Source organism: Bos mutus, chromosome 23 (assembly GCF_027580195.1).
Source record: "Bos mutus isolate GX-2022 chromosome 23, NWIPB_WYAK_1.1, whole genome shotgun sequence".
Taxonomy (NCBI): Eukaryota; Metazoa; Chordata; class Mammalia; order Artiodactyla; family Bovidae; genus Bos; species Bos mutus.
In genome coordinates this window covers 18,945,522-18,962,355 of record NC_091639.1, presented here as the reverse complement: position 1 = coordinate 18,962,355, position 16,834 = coordinate 18,945,522, and the positions used below count along the sequence as shown (strand labels likewise).

Genomic DNA, 16,834 nt, shown 5'->3' with positions numbered 1-16,834 from the left:
GTGAACTAGGATGCTGAGGTTAACATTCTCTGCTGGCCATTCCTTCCGTGGGTGAAATGAGACTCTTCTCTCCCTCTCTCCCCACTGCACAGATTGATTTTAAGAATAAAATTAGATAATAAATGCAACACACTTATCTTTAAATGTAAGTGCCCATCATGATACAACTTTAGCTATTTCAGCAGTGTTTACACAAAGCTTGCAAGGCAGAACAAAGTGATGCAAATGCCCCTTTTTGCGAACATCATGTTTTCTTCCCAGTGGCTTTGCTTTCTCTTTTTCTTCAAGTGGCAGTTGATTCAAGGCCAGGAAAAAGCCTTGACTGATTATTTTAATGGTATTGCTCTTGGGAAACCACAAATACAGAGGACAGTTTTATCCCAGAAATTTGGCAAATCACCCCATCAACAGAGCACAAATATGCCCCCAAATGAGGTCACATTTCAGAAGACTTCTTGGTGAGACGACTGTATGAATAGTTCATTGTGCTTGAGAAGCAAACAGAGAACTCTGGAAGCAATCTATTTGTAGGATCTTTTTAATATTAGGCAAATTGGTGACCAGGCTTAGTGATAAAGTAGTATTTGAAGGGTATCTCGATTTTTTGAGGTAGGAAATGCAAGACTTTTCAGTGGGTGCTGTGGGGGCCTGACACAAGCCATGTTGAGTTTTGACCTGTGGTCTCCGTGCAGAAAGAAACAGCTAACGTTTCGCTCCCCTTCCTGCTTCAACAGTTACAGATCGGTTCACCCAGAAGCCAGGGGGCATCTCAGCGAAGCCCTGACTGAGGACACGGGAGTTGGGACTAGTGTGGCAGGAAGCCCTCTCCCGCTGACCACGGGGAATGAAAGCCTGGACCTCACCATCATCAGGCACCTCCAGTACTGCACCCAGCTCGTCCAGGTAGGACTGGCGACTGACCCAGGTTTTTAGAGCCCAGGTTGTTGATGCACCAAGAATGTGTGCTTCCTTTTTTTTCAGTTTTCCCAGGAAAAGGAGAATTCAGGAATGTGAGAATAATCATCTACGGCCAAACCTCCCTGAACGTGCCCTATCTCATCTGCTTTGATTTGAACTCAAAAACTAAATTGCATGGCCATCTTCCTTCAACCCTGGGTGTCCTGGTTAAGACTATACACTTCCACTGCAGAGGGTGTGAATTCCATCCTGGACGTGGAACTAAGATCCCACATGCCACATAGCATGGCCAAAAAAATAAAATAAATTTTTAGAAATTAAAAAAAAAGTCTAGATCTTCAGACCTTAACAGGTAGTAAGTGACATGTAGTGGGCTCTCACTTTCAAATTATTTGATAATAGGTGAGAGTAATGTGATTTTTTAATTTTAATTATTTGGTCACACTTCACAGCATATGGGATCTTAGTTCCCTGACCGGGGATGGAACTCATGCCCCCTGCAGTGGAAGCGAGGAGTATTAACCACTGAACCACCAGGGAAGTCCTATGATTTTTTAAAAACAGGAATATGCATTCTGCCATCTACGAATGGACTTTGAAAGCCAGTATTACTGAACTTATGTTAACATAAACCCAACACATTAGTTAGTTTTCCATCACTTGGACAGCTAAAGGCAAAATGCTACAGAACATAATCACAGTTTCCCAGATTGTGAATAAGTACTAATTAGCAATGGCAACCCACTCCAGTACTCTTGCCTGGAGAACCCCATGGACAGAGGAGCCTGGTAGGCTGCAGTCCATGGGTTCGCTAAGGGTCAGACACGACTGAGCAACTTCACTTTCACTTTTCACTTTCATGCAGTGGAGAAGGAAATGGCAACCCACTCCAGTGTTCTTGCCTGGAGAATCCCAGGGATGGGGGAGCCTGGTGGGCTGACGTCTATGGGGTCGCACAGAGTCGGACACGACTGAAGCGACTTAGCAGCAGTAGCAGCAACAGCAATGAGAAAGACTATTTTACAGGCATTGTCCTCACCAGTTCATTTTCGTTCTGGGACACTCTGGGGCTCATTTTTCTTCTCATATCAGGCTGGTTTACCACTTAAGATTTTGCACAGTTGTTGCTGTTCACTCAGTCATGTCCAACTCTTTGCTACCCCATGGAGCATGCCAGGCTTCCCCATACTTCACTTTCTCCTAGAGTTTGCTCAAACTCATGTCCATTGAATCAGTGATGCCATCTAACCATCTCATCCTCTGTCACCCCCTTCTTTTCTTGCCCTCAGTCTTTCCCAGCATCAGGGTCTTTTCCAGTGAGTCGGCTGTTCGCATCAGGTGGCCAAAGTGTTAGAGCTTCGGCTTCAGCATTAGTTCTTCCAGTGAATATTCAGGGTTCATTTCCTTTAGGACTGACTGGTTCAATCTCCTTGCAGTCCAAGGGACTCTGAAGGGTCCTCTCCACCACCACAATTCAAAAGCATCAGTTCTTTGGTGCTCAGCCTTTTTCATGATCCCTCTCTCATATCCGTACACCACTACTGGAAAAACCATAGCTTTGACTAGATGGACATTTGTCGGCAAAGTAATGTCTCTGCTGTTTAATATGCTGTCTAGGTTTATCATAGCTTTTCTTCCAAGGAACAAGTGTCTTTTAATTTCATGGCTGCAGTCACCGTCTGCAGTGGAATAACTATTTTGACATTCTTTTGTTGCAACAAGGGTTTCAGCTGTCGAACAAAGCACTTTCCCCCAAGCACCTGCATGAATGCTTCCTCCTCTCCCAGTGGTTGGTCTTTTCCCAATCTTGTTCTTCTCTCACCTTGCCTCAGTGTGTGGGAATCAGAAACAGAAAGTGAAAGCAAATGTATAATGGTTGTAAGGGGCTGGGCCAGGCAGGAAGAGCACAAAAAGAGGAGAAATCATGCTTTTAAGAGCATGTGTTCAATTGGAAGCCTGATGCAGGGTGGGGAGGAAGGACCCAGGGAGGCTGGGAATGGGTTAACATTGCTTTTTCAATAACACACTCATGATGAGATGTAGAAGAATCTGCTTCTCCATGAATAGAGAGCCTCAAAGCCGCCTCAGACACTCACATGCTGTGGGAAGCTGGTAGGCCGTTATGACTCTTGCACTAGGTTGGCCAGTACCCCAGTGGATCTCTTTTGTTGAGTGTTTAATTTACAAGCCAGGTACTGACAGCCAGTCTGGCAGACGGTGCACATTTTTTCTGACCAAAATGAACAAGGATTGTTGTTGACTTACAGCTATTCTCTGTTCACCAAGCATTGGAATGAGATGGTGTTCACAGCCCTTTGTCCTTGGTGAGCCCGAGACTCTGCTGAGCAAACTCCCTATTCACCTTTCAGATGTAAAGCCATTACTTCGTGAGACATGGGAGAATTCTGTTCCATGAAGGGATGTATGTGTTCGCTCAAAGACTAATTGGCGTGCAAGAGTCAGTGCAGTGTTTCTCTCTACAGTAAGGCCATGGCTGTAACAAATTCAACTCTTCTGTGGGGAACAGCAATACTAGAAAAAACAAGAGGGAGTGGTCCCACCCGGACCGTTACTACCTGGTACATGGGACACTGCCCAACTCATGAATCGTTTAATAAAGCCAATTAGATCTTTAAAAAGAGAAAAGAAAAACAAAAGAGATAGACATAAAGGTGTAGAATAAAGGAGATGTAGAATAAAGTAGAAATCAAGGTAGAAACCTGATTTCTAATTCACAAGATGCTTGGATGGCATCACTGATTCAAAGGACATGCGTTTGAGCAAGCTCTGGGAGATGGTGAAAGCCAGGGAAGCCTGGTGTGCTGCAGTCCATGGGGTTGCAGAGTCGGACATGGCTGAGCAACTGAACGACAACAACCTGAATCAGTAAGCTTGCTTATTCACTTGGTATATAATTGCAGAGATAAAAATGGGTATTCCATAAGAATTAATGTGAAGTCACTCAGTCGTGTCTGACTCTTTGCAACCCCATGGACTATAGCCTACCAGGCTCCTCTGTCCATGGGATTTTCCAGGCAATAGTACTGGAGTGGATTGCCATTTCCTTCTCCAAGGTATCTTCCCAACCCAGGGATCAACCCGGGTCTCCCGCATGGTAGACAGACACTTTAACCATCTGAGCCAGCAGGGAAGTCCTCCATAAGAATTATAGTAGCTATAATTATGTTTAAAATAGAGCAGTTCTTTTCTACTCAATTTTTTTTTACATGAAAGACATTTGTATATAATGGCTTGACTTCTGAATTTGAAAAATTCATTTTGCTTTAGAGCCCAAATGATTGAGACCATACAGGATGATGGTACAGGTCTGCATCCTGCAGCCATGCCTGCCAAGTGAAGGGGACAGAGACATAGAAAGGACTAGAACCTTCAGACAGTGACTGATTTCTGTCCTTTCTCCTCTCAGGTCTCTCTTTCTTCTCATGACCTGCACACAAATGAAATCACTTGCCATTAATGTGTTCTTGGACAGGTTGCTTAACCTCTCTCTACCTCAGTTTCCTCATCAGTTAACTGGAAAATCAAAAGTACCCACTTCTGGGTAGCCTTAGCTGGGTTGTTGTGCAAAATAACATGAGCTAATTCATGTATAAGGCCCAGACCAATGCCTGGTACGTAGGAAGCACTCATTAATGAGATAAACTTTTGTTGTAATTATGATTATTATACAACATGCTCTTAATTTTCAGCTTGAAAACAATGATATGAATCCAGGCCATGAAAAATAACTGCACTTGTAAAACAAACCTTTTTTCTGCTTCCACACCAATGGCAACCAAATATGCTCTTCAAGTTTCAAAGAGGTTTTATGGATTGACAGTACGTACAGAAAGGCAACTTTATAATAACCTTGCAGCCCTACTACTGAGAAAACTCTAGAATTTGCCCAGGCATGAGAAAAGTTGAAAGCAACAAAAACATGTCTGATTTCATCAGATGTTGTAACCGGCCTGGAATAAGGAAGACTATACTGGAACAGAAAGGTGTATGAGTTTAACATCCCCTCTTCATTCAGAAGGATGAGGCTGAGCTCTAGTGACAATAATAATTGACCCAGTGGTTTTGTTTGTTTTATCAGCAAATTGTTCTTTCAAGCAAAACCCCATTTGTGGCCAGCAACCTCTTAGAGAAGCTTTCCAGGCAAATCCAGGTGATGGAGAAGCTCTCGGCCGTCAGCGATGAGAACATTGGAAACATCAGTTCTGTCATTGAAGGTGAGCCCCTGCAGTGACACCACCAGGTTCTTACAAACAGTAGCACCACGAGCCTTCCACCCACCCCACCCCGCCCCAGTCCCCACCTGCATCTATTCATGGCTTTGTTAGGATGGCAGAGAAGCACTCTTGGGCTGTAGAGTACAGTAAGGTTGCCACATGAGTGTGGTCATAATTAACATCATGCTTCAGCTTTTGGAGTCAAAGCAGCAGATGCCTAGCTTTTTCTAGGGGGCCTCCACCTCCAGGAGGCAGACTCTAGTGTATAGGCAGAACCCCTCCTCCTCTGCTGGTGTGGCTCCCCCTGGGGACAGGTGATCAGGATTGCCCCTGTGCAGTGGAGCTGGCCGAGACAACCCCCATAGCGGTTGATGGTCAAAGGCAAGATGCTCCCAAACCTACTGTGAAAGGCAGAAATACGAGGAGTCAAAGGCCTTCAAGAGAATCCCTGGTTCAGAGTTTTAAATAGAAAACTTGACACAGGAGAGATGCCTTTGAACTTGTGTGGTCTGGCTACAGGACTAGTTCCTAGAGACAAGGATTTGTGTCTTTTTTTCCCCGTCAGTTAGTGGAAAGAGTGGGAAACCAGGATCTTCTGGATTATCTCCAACTAAGCTTGAAATTCCCTGTAGGTTCTTTCTATACGTTTCTGCCTCCTGTTTCTGGTCCTCCCAGGAGCAGGTGACCTTGACAGGTCTCTGAGAGATGTGAAAAGCGGCAGGACATTCAGGCTCCTGTCCGCTCCTCCTCCAGCCCCTCGGCTTGATCAGAGCCTCGAGTGAAATGCTGATTGTGGCACATGGCTCTTCAATCATTTCACTCGGAGAGCCAGCTGGGAAGGGTGAAAAACTCTCTCAGTCACCCTCTGCTCTGTCCCCGCTGCAGAAAATCTCCTGGGGTTTGATTCTCGGATCCTGTACAATTTTATTTGCTAAGTTACAGGAGATGAGGGGATTAGACTTTCTCCCAAGGGTAAACCTGCTGTTTTCTATCATGGAAAGCAAACAGTTTGCTTTTGCCGCATTTTCTTTAGTGCCCAGGCTGGATGAGCTCCTCATCTCCACTTCTTTGCCCTCAGGACCACCTGCCAACAACAGGAGAATCCTGTAGTTCTGATTAAAAACTGGTCTTAAAAAAAAAAAAGAAAGGCCCATGGTGATGCCTGCCCCACCCCACCCAGGGCCATCTCTGCATCTGCATCTGTTTCACTGAGTCGTGGGATGGGGGGTTGCTCTTCTATTCCAGCCATACCGGAATTTCACAAAAAGCTGTCTTTGCTGTCCTTCTGGACCAAATGCTGCACCCCGATTGGGGTCTACCACAGCTCCGCGGACAGAGTGATTAAGCAGCTAGAGGCCAGCTTTGCCAGAACCGTCAACAGAGACTACCCCGGGCTTGCAGACCCAGGTACAGGGCAACAGGAATGAGAGAAATATTTCCGTCTTTTGGGTTGAAAGTACTAAGCGCTGGTGCAGTCCCCTCAAGACTCCCCGCCGCAGCTAGCCCAGAAGAGAGGCTTCCCCTCCAGAGAAAACATCATCTACTCAGAAAAAGCAAAGAAAGGAAAGACAGGGAACATGTTTTCGTTCCAAATATCAGCAGTGACTTTGAAAAGGACCGTATGTCTGTACTACTATTGACGAATGTATCCTTTTCTCATTAAAAAGTCACCAATACAGGAGTGTCAAATGGTATAACCACTTGGGAAAAACTGCTCGACAGTTTGTATAGAAACTGAATATGTATACTCCTATCCTATGATCCAGCAATTCCACTCCTAAATATGTCAAAAGAAATACGAGCTTATCCTCATTTTTTAAGAGGACATGTATAAGAAGGTTCAAAGCAGCCTTATTCACAGGAACCAAAAATGGAAACAATTCAAATGCCCATCAACAGGAGAAGGAATAAATGGTAATATTACACAGCAGTTTTCAAAAAGGCTAAATTTACTGCTGCAAGCAATAATTTGGATGAACCTCACGTAATTTTTGAACAAAAGGAGCTAGATTCAAAAAGTACATACTATATAGTTTTATTTATATGAAGTTCAAAAACAGATAAAGCCAATGTACTGATAGAAGTTTGACTATTATTGATAGTTGATAGAAGTTTGAGTCCCTTTGGTTGGAGCATACTGGGAGGAGGCACAGGAGAACGTAATGGCATCCCAGTGATCTCTTGATCCAAATGATAGTTACATGGGTATATAGATATGCTGTACACTGAACTCCCTTTACAGACTTCACTCCTTCGTGTACCTCAATAGAAAGACGAATGAGGGATGAATGAATGATTGATTGTGTTTCTTAAAAACTGCTTCGTATCTTCCCCTTCCAAATAGTGTTTCACACCCTGGTGTCCCAAATCCTGGACCGAGCTGAGCCCCTGCTTCCCGCCAGCCTGTCCTCCGAAGTCATCACTGTTTTCCAGTATTACAGTTACTTTACGAGCCACGGCGTGAGTGACCTGGAGAGTTACCTGAACCAGCTGGCCAAGCAAGGTAGGACGTGTTCTTTGCTCACACTGTGGGGGGCTCAATCTGGGATAATTTTGGTCTCTTCAATCATAGTTTTCAACATCTGGGCTAAGATTTGTGTTTTAGACAGCTCCTGGACATTTTTAACATGAGTGAGCCCTTTGACAATGAAACGGGGGTTTGCTGAGCATACCCTTTTCGCTCAACAGGGGTGTACCATTAACAGGAAGCTGATAAATGACTGAAGACCCTGCTGAAGTTTTTGTCTATCATTAATGTATTTGCCATTTGTAGGATTGAGCCTACAGGCAATGTTATTTTATAGTGCCTTTTTGGTGGCGCTTTCATAATACTAAGCAGAAGTGAGGTTCCAAAGAAGCCAATGGGGTGACACATTGGGAACGGAAAGGAGGGAGAGACGAAAAAACAAATCTAAGGCTTCATCTTCAGGGATTGAAGAAAACACAGCAACACAGGGAGGAGCAGTGAAGCTTGCCATTGCCTTCTCGTGGGGCACTCCAATTATGAGGAAGAGAACCAGCTTCTGCCCTGAGTGAAAGCCTCTCCAGGAGTGGAGCCAGGCTGTGAGGGGCTGGTTTCTGGTTCCCAAGTTTGTGCTGTTTCTCCACCCACGCTTGACAATGGGCGGCAGGAGGGTGAGGCGAGAGGAACCAGGTGTGTTCTTGGGAGTAGGTAGGTTGGCACAGTGCTAGTGGCGGAAATGCTTCTGACCCTGACCTGGGTTCGGGCTCGGTCCTTAAACCCCGAGACACCATGTTCAGCACAGTAATTGCCATCAGAGGAAGAAAATCTTCCTCCACCATCACTAATCAGAAACATCACCTTTCTCATATGCTAATTTTTCATATATTCTTGGGTCTTTTATTAAGTACATCCCTGAACCTTACTTGTATCTGTAATAAGCATGCTACTTTACCAACAGAAAGTGACTTCTGTTTTCTTCTCTCTCTCCAGTTTCGGTGGTTCAGACTCTGCAGTCACTGAGAGATGAGAAACTGCTCCAGGCCATGAGTGACCTTGCCCCCGGCAGCTTCCCAGCCCCGCAGGAGGAAGTACTCAGGACGCTGGCTCTGCTCCTGACTGGGGAGGACAGTGGAGCTAGTGAGGCGGTGACGCTTTACTTGACAGCCGCCTCCAGAAGCGAGCATTTCAGGGAAAAGGTAGGGCATGAAATGATGGATGGCAAGGCAGAAGCTTGTTTAAGTTTATGCCATTTACTGTTAATATTGTGTCATCTCTTCCTTTGTAAAAATAATTTTCTTTCTCCTGTTTTTTAAAATTAAAAAAAAAAAAAAGCTGTGTGGCACATGGGCCTTCTCTAGTTGCAGTGCAGCGGACTCCTTTAGTTGTGGAGTACTGGCTCTGAGAGCTCTCAGGCTCGATCGTTGCAGCTCAGGGGCTTCTCTGGTTGCCCTGCTGCATGTGGGATCTTAGTTCCCCAAGCAGGGATTGAACCAACATCCCTGCATTGGAAGGCAGATTCTTAACCATTGGACCACCAGGGAAGTCCCTTTTCCTCTTATTACTGATATACACTCTGTAAAATTATTTAAACCATAAAAATATACTGAAAATAGTTAAGGTCCTGTAAGTCCCAGAGAAAACTATTCATCACTTAGTGAACATTCCTTCAGATCTTTTCTATGTATATGCTAACATATATAATTATTTTTTCTTAAATGAGATCACACTATCCTATTTCACAAATGATTTTTTAAATGTAATGTATCATGGTTATTTTCTTTCCATGTCAGGACATATTGATCTACTTTATTCTATTTATACTTCAGTGGCATCTCAGTATATAAATAACCTGTTATTTTTGTATTGCATATTGATGAGCATTTGTGTAGTTTCCAACTCTGAAAAATATTATGATGAACATACATATGCGTGTTCACACACACATATGTTTTATGAATAGTTTGCAGTTATGTCATCAAACTATTGGGTCAAAGTGCTAGAATACTTTTTACTTTAAAAGCCATCCCTCCTGTTGCTAGGGAGGAGACAGTTTACCTCTCTTGGCTTCAATTCAACAGTCATCCAAGTGTAATAAGCATATGCAGTTCAAGTACTTTGGGGCCTAGTACAAGCAGGCCCTTTACAACCTGAGAGCCCTTTGCAACCTGAACAGTCATCCTAAAACCCACATCCCATCGACTTTCAGATCAGTTAAAGAAAATAAAAGTTGGCCCTTCTTGTACTTGGGATGGGTCTGCTGTTGAACTTGGAGAAGAGTTTGCTGAAACTTTCTAAGGCATTATCTAATTATCTAAGTTAGTGTGTGGTGGGATGTACTCCTGGGAAGATATTCCATTCTAATACATTTTGGCCCGAGAACATGCACTTCATATTGTTCTTTCCTACAAAGTTCCAGTCTTTTAGGAGAGTTTGCTCAAAATGCTCTTCTGTGGGCCAAATACCCTCACCCACACTGAAAGAGCAAGACATAAGAGACCATGTATTTTGCAATGCCAGTCATAGAATAGAAGGCATGAATGAACTGGATAAAAAGATCAAGCTCTTTTAATCAACGTGAATTTTAATGGATTTTTTTTTTCCTCCTCTGAGGGTAGTGCAAAATGTCTTTTTACCTGTAGCTTATCTCAAGGAGTAAAAATGATACATACATCTGAAAAAAAAGTGAAAGTTAGTCACACAGTCATGTCTGACTCTTTGCGGATCTCATGAACTGTAGGCAGCCTGGCTCCTTTGTCCATGGAATTCTCCAGGCAAGAATACTGGAGTGGGTTGCCATTCCTTTCTCCAGGAGATCTTCCCAACCCAGGGATTGAACCTGGGTCTCCTGCATTGCAAGCAGATTCTTTACCAACTGAGCCCCTAGGGAAGCCTGAAAGTACAAACAAATCAAAATGTCTTCATGGCGTCCTTCCTTCTCTTTCAGGCCCTGCTCTACTACTGTGAAGCCCTAACAAAGACTGACTTCCGGCTCCAGAAGGCAGCTTGCCTGGCCCTGAAAAGCCTGAAGGTAAGGCCCAGCCTTGGAGCCCCTGGCAGGTCAGCTTTGAGCTGACTTTGGCTTTGACACTAAGCCAGGTGCATAGACAGCTTTCTTTCCATATTTGGAAGTACCTGCTTTAGCAGCCTTTCTCCTCTCCTTTACCCTGTATATTAGTTGGGAAATCCTTTTTGTCTTCAAATAGTACCTAAATGTGACTTGGTTTTGTTAAAGTCAATACTTTTTGGAAAACAAATTCCCTTTTCAGTAGCTCACAGGAATCGATTTGCCTCAGGGCCACTATTAAAAAGTGTCTTTCATGCCAAAAAAGAGATGACATGCTGATTTCATCAATTTTTCTTGTGTACAGAAATACGGCAGAGATAAATAAAATTGGCAAAAAAGTACTAAAATCCAATGTGCCAATAAACTTTCAAATCCTTCCCTGGCAACTCTTTTACTAAGCAGCTCGTCCATCTTCATTGTATCAGAGGGCTGAGAATTGCCAGTGTTTTAAGGAGCTTGCCTTTTAGTAGTCAAGATTTAATGTCTGACTGACCTTAATCACAAAATATAAGATTAATCATCCTTGAGAACAGAATGAAAAGGCCACACCTTGAGGTCTGCTAAAATCTTGGATGTGTGCGGGGACCTGCAGACCTAATGGGACATGAAGAAAGGGATTAACACCTCAAAGGAAAAAGTTAATGACCTGTGAAGAAAAACATTTCTGGGAAAATTTGCCTTCCTTGTTACTGGGTCAAAAAATTACCTTGAGGTGGCCAGGCCCAAGTGGTTGCTGTGCTTTTGGGTGCTGTCCTGTTAGTGACAGGTCAGTGATGATGGCTGCGACACAGAGTTAATGTAAAGTAAGACAGAAGGATACGTGATCGGCACCAGTTTTTGTGGATTTGCATGCTGTGAAGGTTTAAAAGCTACAGTTTTAAACTCCAGCGTGTCCACAGTCTGGGAGCAGCAATCCTCCCCACTACTTTAATCCCATGGACGGAGGAGCCTGGTGGGCTGCAGTCCATGGGGTCGCTAAGAGTCAGACACAACTGAGCGTCACTAAGAGTAGGACACGACAGAGTGACTTCACTTCCACTTTTCACTTTCATGCACTGAAGAAGGAAATGGCAACCCACTCCAGTGTTCTTGCCTGGAGAATCCCAGGGACGGGGAGCCTGACGGGCTGCCGTCTCTGGGGTCGCACAGAGTCGGACACGACTGAAGCGACTTAGCAGCAGCACTCTTTCCTCCTAAAGCAAAGACCTCTTTCTAAACCACCCCCAGCCCCCCAGCTCTTGAGAGGGGCTCCAAATAGCATGATGTAAAAACACAGCACAGACCCAACCAGTCAACTCTCGTTAACGTGTCAAGAGAAAAAAAATATTTTTTTAAATGAATGGCAGCAAACAGACATCCGACATATTTCTTTCTTAGTACCATACTGGAAACAAGCTTGAGAAGTCAGGGTTCTCAAATGCAGTTGTAGTTCCCCCATCTGTCTCACTGGGCCACACGAACCCAAAGAAACACCCGTGCTTGCTTCTGTCTGTTGTCCTCCGGTGCCCAGCACCACCAGGGCCACTCCATAAGCCTCACTTTCTGCCAAGAAAGAAAACCATATAATGTGTTATTTGTTATCAACTCTTCAAAATCACTGGAAGAGCATTTTATTCATAGCTGCTGCTGCTGCTGCTAAGGCGCTTCAGTCGTGTCCGACTCTGTGCGACCCCATAGATGGCAGCCCACCAGGCTCCACCGTCCCTGGGATTCTCCAGGCAAGAACACTGGAGTGGGTTGCCATTTCCTTCTCCAATGAATGAAAGTGAAAAGTGAAAGTGACGTCACTCAGTCGCGTCCGACTCTTAGCAACCCCATGGACTGCAGCCTACCAGGCTCCTCCATCCATGGGATTTTCCAGGCAAGAGTACTGGGGTGGGGTGCCACTGCCTTCTCCTTATTCACAGCAGGCCCTCTCTTATCTATGGCCTTCAACACCGGCGCTCATGGGCACTCTGGTGGGCTCTCTTCTCCTTCCATGTGTCCTCCCTGCCATGGTCATGCCTATGCTAACAACTCCGCATGTTTCCAGTCCATGTCATCCCTTCCATCTCTGATCCAGCTTGCTCTGAGGTATCTTCTCTAGGAAGTCTCAGACTCCACCCATCTCACCCCTACTTCTTGTCTCTGGTGTATGAGTGGATTGTTCAACTTCTTCGCAGGAGCTCAGGCCAGAAACCTAGGAGCCATCAGTGACCTGCCCTTGCCCTCAGCCTCCACCTCCAGCCAGCCTCCTCATCCTGCACATCCCACTTCCTTGGTAGTGGGAATCTGTCTCCTCTTCATCTGCATTCTATTCACATGTTCCAGCCACGTTCCCACCAGTTTCTCTGCCTCCCTGTAGTTCATCCTCTCCTCTGTAGTTAGAAAGCTCAGAATTAAAAAACAAGTCCTATTTAAACCTCTTACATGACTTTCCATGATCTTAGAATGATATCCAAAACTGTTAATATGGCTTATAAGCCTCCCCTTGATTTGGGCCCTGTATTTCCTTCTCCACACCCCCAAACACTACGTACACAGACACACACACACACACACACACACACATCTTTACCACATGCCCAAACTTGACCAACTCCTCTAAGCCACACTTCCTCCAGGAAGACTTCCCTGATCAGACCACTCTGCATCTCCCAGTCACGTTTAGCCCCAGCACCCTGACTCAGCCTGTCACCCATCATAATAATTAGTTAACTTATTTCACCATCTGTTTTTCCACCGGACTGTAAACTCTTAAGGGTCAGGACCATGTCATGTTCATGGCTGAGTCTCCCAGGCCCTGTGAACTGCCTGGTTCACAGAGTGCTCAGTAAATGTTTGTGGAAGAAACAAACAGACGAATTCCCATCCTTGACCTTTACTTGTCTCTATTTTAATATATAAGCTAAAATTAGGAATTCTTAAATTGGAACAGTTTTGGAAGGAATGAGATACAGCAAAAAGAAGTAGGCGAAGTGGATTCTATTCTGGAAAAGCAGACTGGTCATTTCCTTCTCTCGGCCTGTAGTCCACTGTGAAATGAGGAGCTTCCCTGGTCATCAGCGTTCCCACAAACGCACATCCTGAGCTCCATCCAGGAGGTTCTAATCTGATGTGTCCGAGTAGCATCAGGAATCTGTACTTTTATAAGAGCTCCCAGAGTGATCCTGATACTCAGCTGGGTTTGGGAAGACCTGGGTGGTTTTTTAAGTCCCCACCAGCTGTGAAAATGCTAAGTCTCATATAGTCCCACACCTAAATGTCAGAACACTGTTTTAACTCTTTTCTCCTTGTAGGCTACTGAAAGCATTAAAATGCTCGTGACATTGTGTCAGTCTGATACTGAAGAAATCAGAAATGTGGCCTCAGAAACTCTCTTATCTCTTGGTGAGCTTTTTGCTTTTGTTTTTTTGTAACACGATTGCTTATTTCTGACACAAAGGTAATGGTAAGAAGTTTCATGTGCCTTGTTTGAGCAGGTTTTCTCCTATAGGCTATCTGCTCAACCACTTACACACACACACACACACACACACAGTATGAGGGACTGATCAGTTAATACCAACTGGTATTAATTTATTATTCTGAGTGATGAATAAAAATGTTGAGTTCAAACTGGTATTTATTTTTGGTGTTCTGTATCCAGGAGAAGATGGGCGGCTGGCATATGAACAGTTGGACAAATTTCCTCGAGACTGTGTAAAAGTTGGAGGTCGTCTTGCAAGTGAAGTTGCCACGGCCTTTTAATTACGAGCTGACTCTAACAGCTGTCTTAATAAATGGCCCTGTTAATCAAGATGGTGCTGTGACTTAGCTGGAAGCTGTTGAGGTTGTCTGAAAATTTAAAATGTTTTAGAAGGAATCCAAAGTCCAGTTTCACAGTGCTTATCTACTTTTCCTTTGGCCAATAGAATAGGGCTATGTATATTTCAGTAGATTACATCATTGACTGCAGCTGACAAAACTTAGTAGAAGAGTCTGTCTTATCTAGTACGTATGGAATTTTAAAACAGCCATCTTTGTACTTTTTTGGAAGTTCTTCTATAAGCTTGAAATAGTCACACGATACTTTGATAAATATCCTATGCCTTGCAGTTTTTCCTCTGTTGTGTTCTCAGGGTTGAGTGGCCCCTTTAGGTACCTAATTTTACCTTAAATGCAAAGCAAAAAAAAATAAAAGGATTTCTTCAAATACAAGTTTGCCTGCAGAACCTGGTAAAAGAACACATTATAAGATTTTTTATTTTCATTTTTTCAAGCTGCCACAATTTCTTTTGTTTCTCTATTGTGAAAAATCCAAAGGCATGTTTCCAGTATGTAAAAAAAGATGAATTAAAAAAAAAAAAGATGGGTAGATCATTAAAAATTACCTTATTAAGATTATACCATACTCATTTTTAAGAAGATACTCAAAACTTAAGCTTTTTTTTTTTTTAATAAGAGCCATTTTTAAAATGATACTTTTTATAATAGAAGTATTTAGCTGCTAAGGCAGATCAAAACCAGAAGTTTTCAGAAAGTTATGATGCTCCTTGAAGAAGAAGAACATAGAAGTTGGAGGAATCCTAATGGGGTAAAAGGGGCTTCCCTGGAGGCTCATGGTCAAGAATGTGCCTGTCAAGGCAGGAGATGCATGTTCATCCCTGGGTTGGGAAGATCCCCTGGAGAAGGAAATGGCAACCCGTTCTACTATTCTTGCCTGGGAAACCCCATGGTCAGAGGAGCCTGGCAGGCTACAGTCCATGGGGTCGAAGAGTCAGACACGACTTGGTGACTAAATGACAACAGTGAGGTGAAAACAGAGGATCAATAACAGTGGTCTTTGCTTTTATAGAAAGTACTATAAGGTAAGGAAGAAGAATGCCCTGAATGGTTACTGCCCTAGAGAAATCATTCATCACTGGATAAGAACCCTTGGCCAAATAGTTAAAACAGCTCCTGTCATTGCTTTCATATCAGGGTAGTAAGTCCTTTAAATAAAATACAAGTCTGTTTAGTAGCTCTTATTAAATAACTTTTCTTCCTCTTAAGAGTATATAAGGTGGGATATGCCAAGATATCAAAATAATATGTGTGAGTGTAATTTAAACTGTGAAATATCTACTATTCTCTGAATGTGCTTGTATAATCATTTAGATGTTATTTGAAATATTTACATTTTAGCAAGACCTTCAAAAACAATTCTTATTTCGTTTAAAGTGTAAATTGTTTATCAGACTTCCTGGTAGGTAAGTTCTTTCAACTGTGAAGTTATAATGTATATATAAATTTGTAAATTTATAAATATTATATATATATGCATATCTTCCCTTTTAAAGGTACACTGTACAGCCTACAGTTAGTATGTATAGTCTGTAGTCCCTGTCAAATGGTTGAAGTGATTTTTTTAAATAGTCAAATCACAAATGTCACAGAATTGTTTTGTTGTTTGGGTTTTTTATTTTTTCGAGTATTGCATGAATAATTCTATACCTTTTGTATTCACTTCTGCATTTTGTTTTTGGTCGAAAGGGGTGCTTTTAGTTTTGTGGCATTTCCATTCGTCATTCTTTCAATCATGTAAGTTAAAAATAAAAATTATTTTTGAATTACTAGTTTCGTGTTCAGAGTCTGCAGTATTTTTTCACATGTTCTTGTTGAGTTGGTATTTACACAACCCACTACACTTGATTCTCAACTTGAATTTATTCTTGTCTTGAAATTCCTTCATCCATACATGAGAATGATATTTACTTCTCAGATTTGTTGTAATGCTAATTGGAGGAAAAACAGAGCTACATTTTATCTGATTCTTTCATCTGGAACACATTCCTGTCCCGCCCCATTTTGTCTAAGTTGCTATTGGTATATTTTAAATTTATGTATTTATTTTTTGGCTGCGCTGGTCTCGTTGCTGCGAGACATAAAAATTCCTGCCCTCACAGGGCTCATATCCTGGAAAAAGAAGACAATAAGACAGAGAAAAGGAGGGAACTCCCTGGCTGCCCAGTGGTTAGCACTCCGCCTCTCCACTGCCCGGAGCCCAGAACTAAGATCCCACAAGCCTTGCATTGTGGCCAAAAAAAAAAAAAAAAAAAAAGACGGAGAAAAGGAATGTAATTGCCCAAGGCCAAGGCTGGGGATGGGAAATGGGATAGGGCAAAGATCAGTGTGGTCAGGGAAGGCCTAAGA

General features: G+C 43.2%; 1 protein-coding gene across 1 annotated transcript in view; it reads left to right on the top strand.

Moving 5' to 3' along the window:
• Positions 1-16,257, top strand: part of RIPOR2 (RHO family interacting cell polarization regulator 2) — a 211,677-nt gene extending 195,420 nt beyond the window's left edge. The window contains 8 exon segments of the mRNA XM_070360757.1: positions 735-903; positions 5,018-5,153; positions 6,399-6,560; positions 7,498-7,656; positions 8,608-8,813; positions 10,562-10,645; positions 13,960-14,050; positions 14,310-16,257. Of these exon segments, the coding sequence (XP_070216858.1) occupies positions 735-903; positions 5,018-5,153; positions 6,399-6,560; positions 7,498-7,656; positions 8,608-8,813; positions 10,562-10,645; positions 13,960-14,050; positions 14,310-14,410 (1,108 nt within the window). The 3' untranslated portion in view covers positions 14,411-16,257.
• The last annotated feature ends 577 nt before the right edge of the window (positions 16,258-16,834 follow it).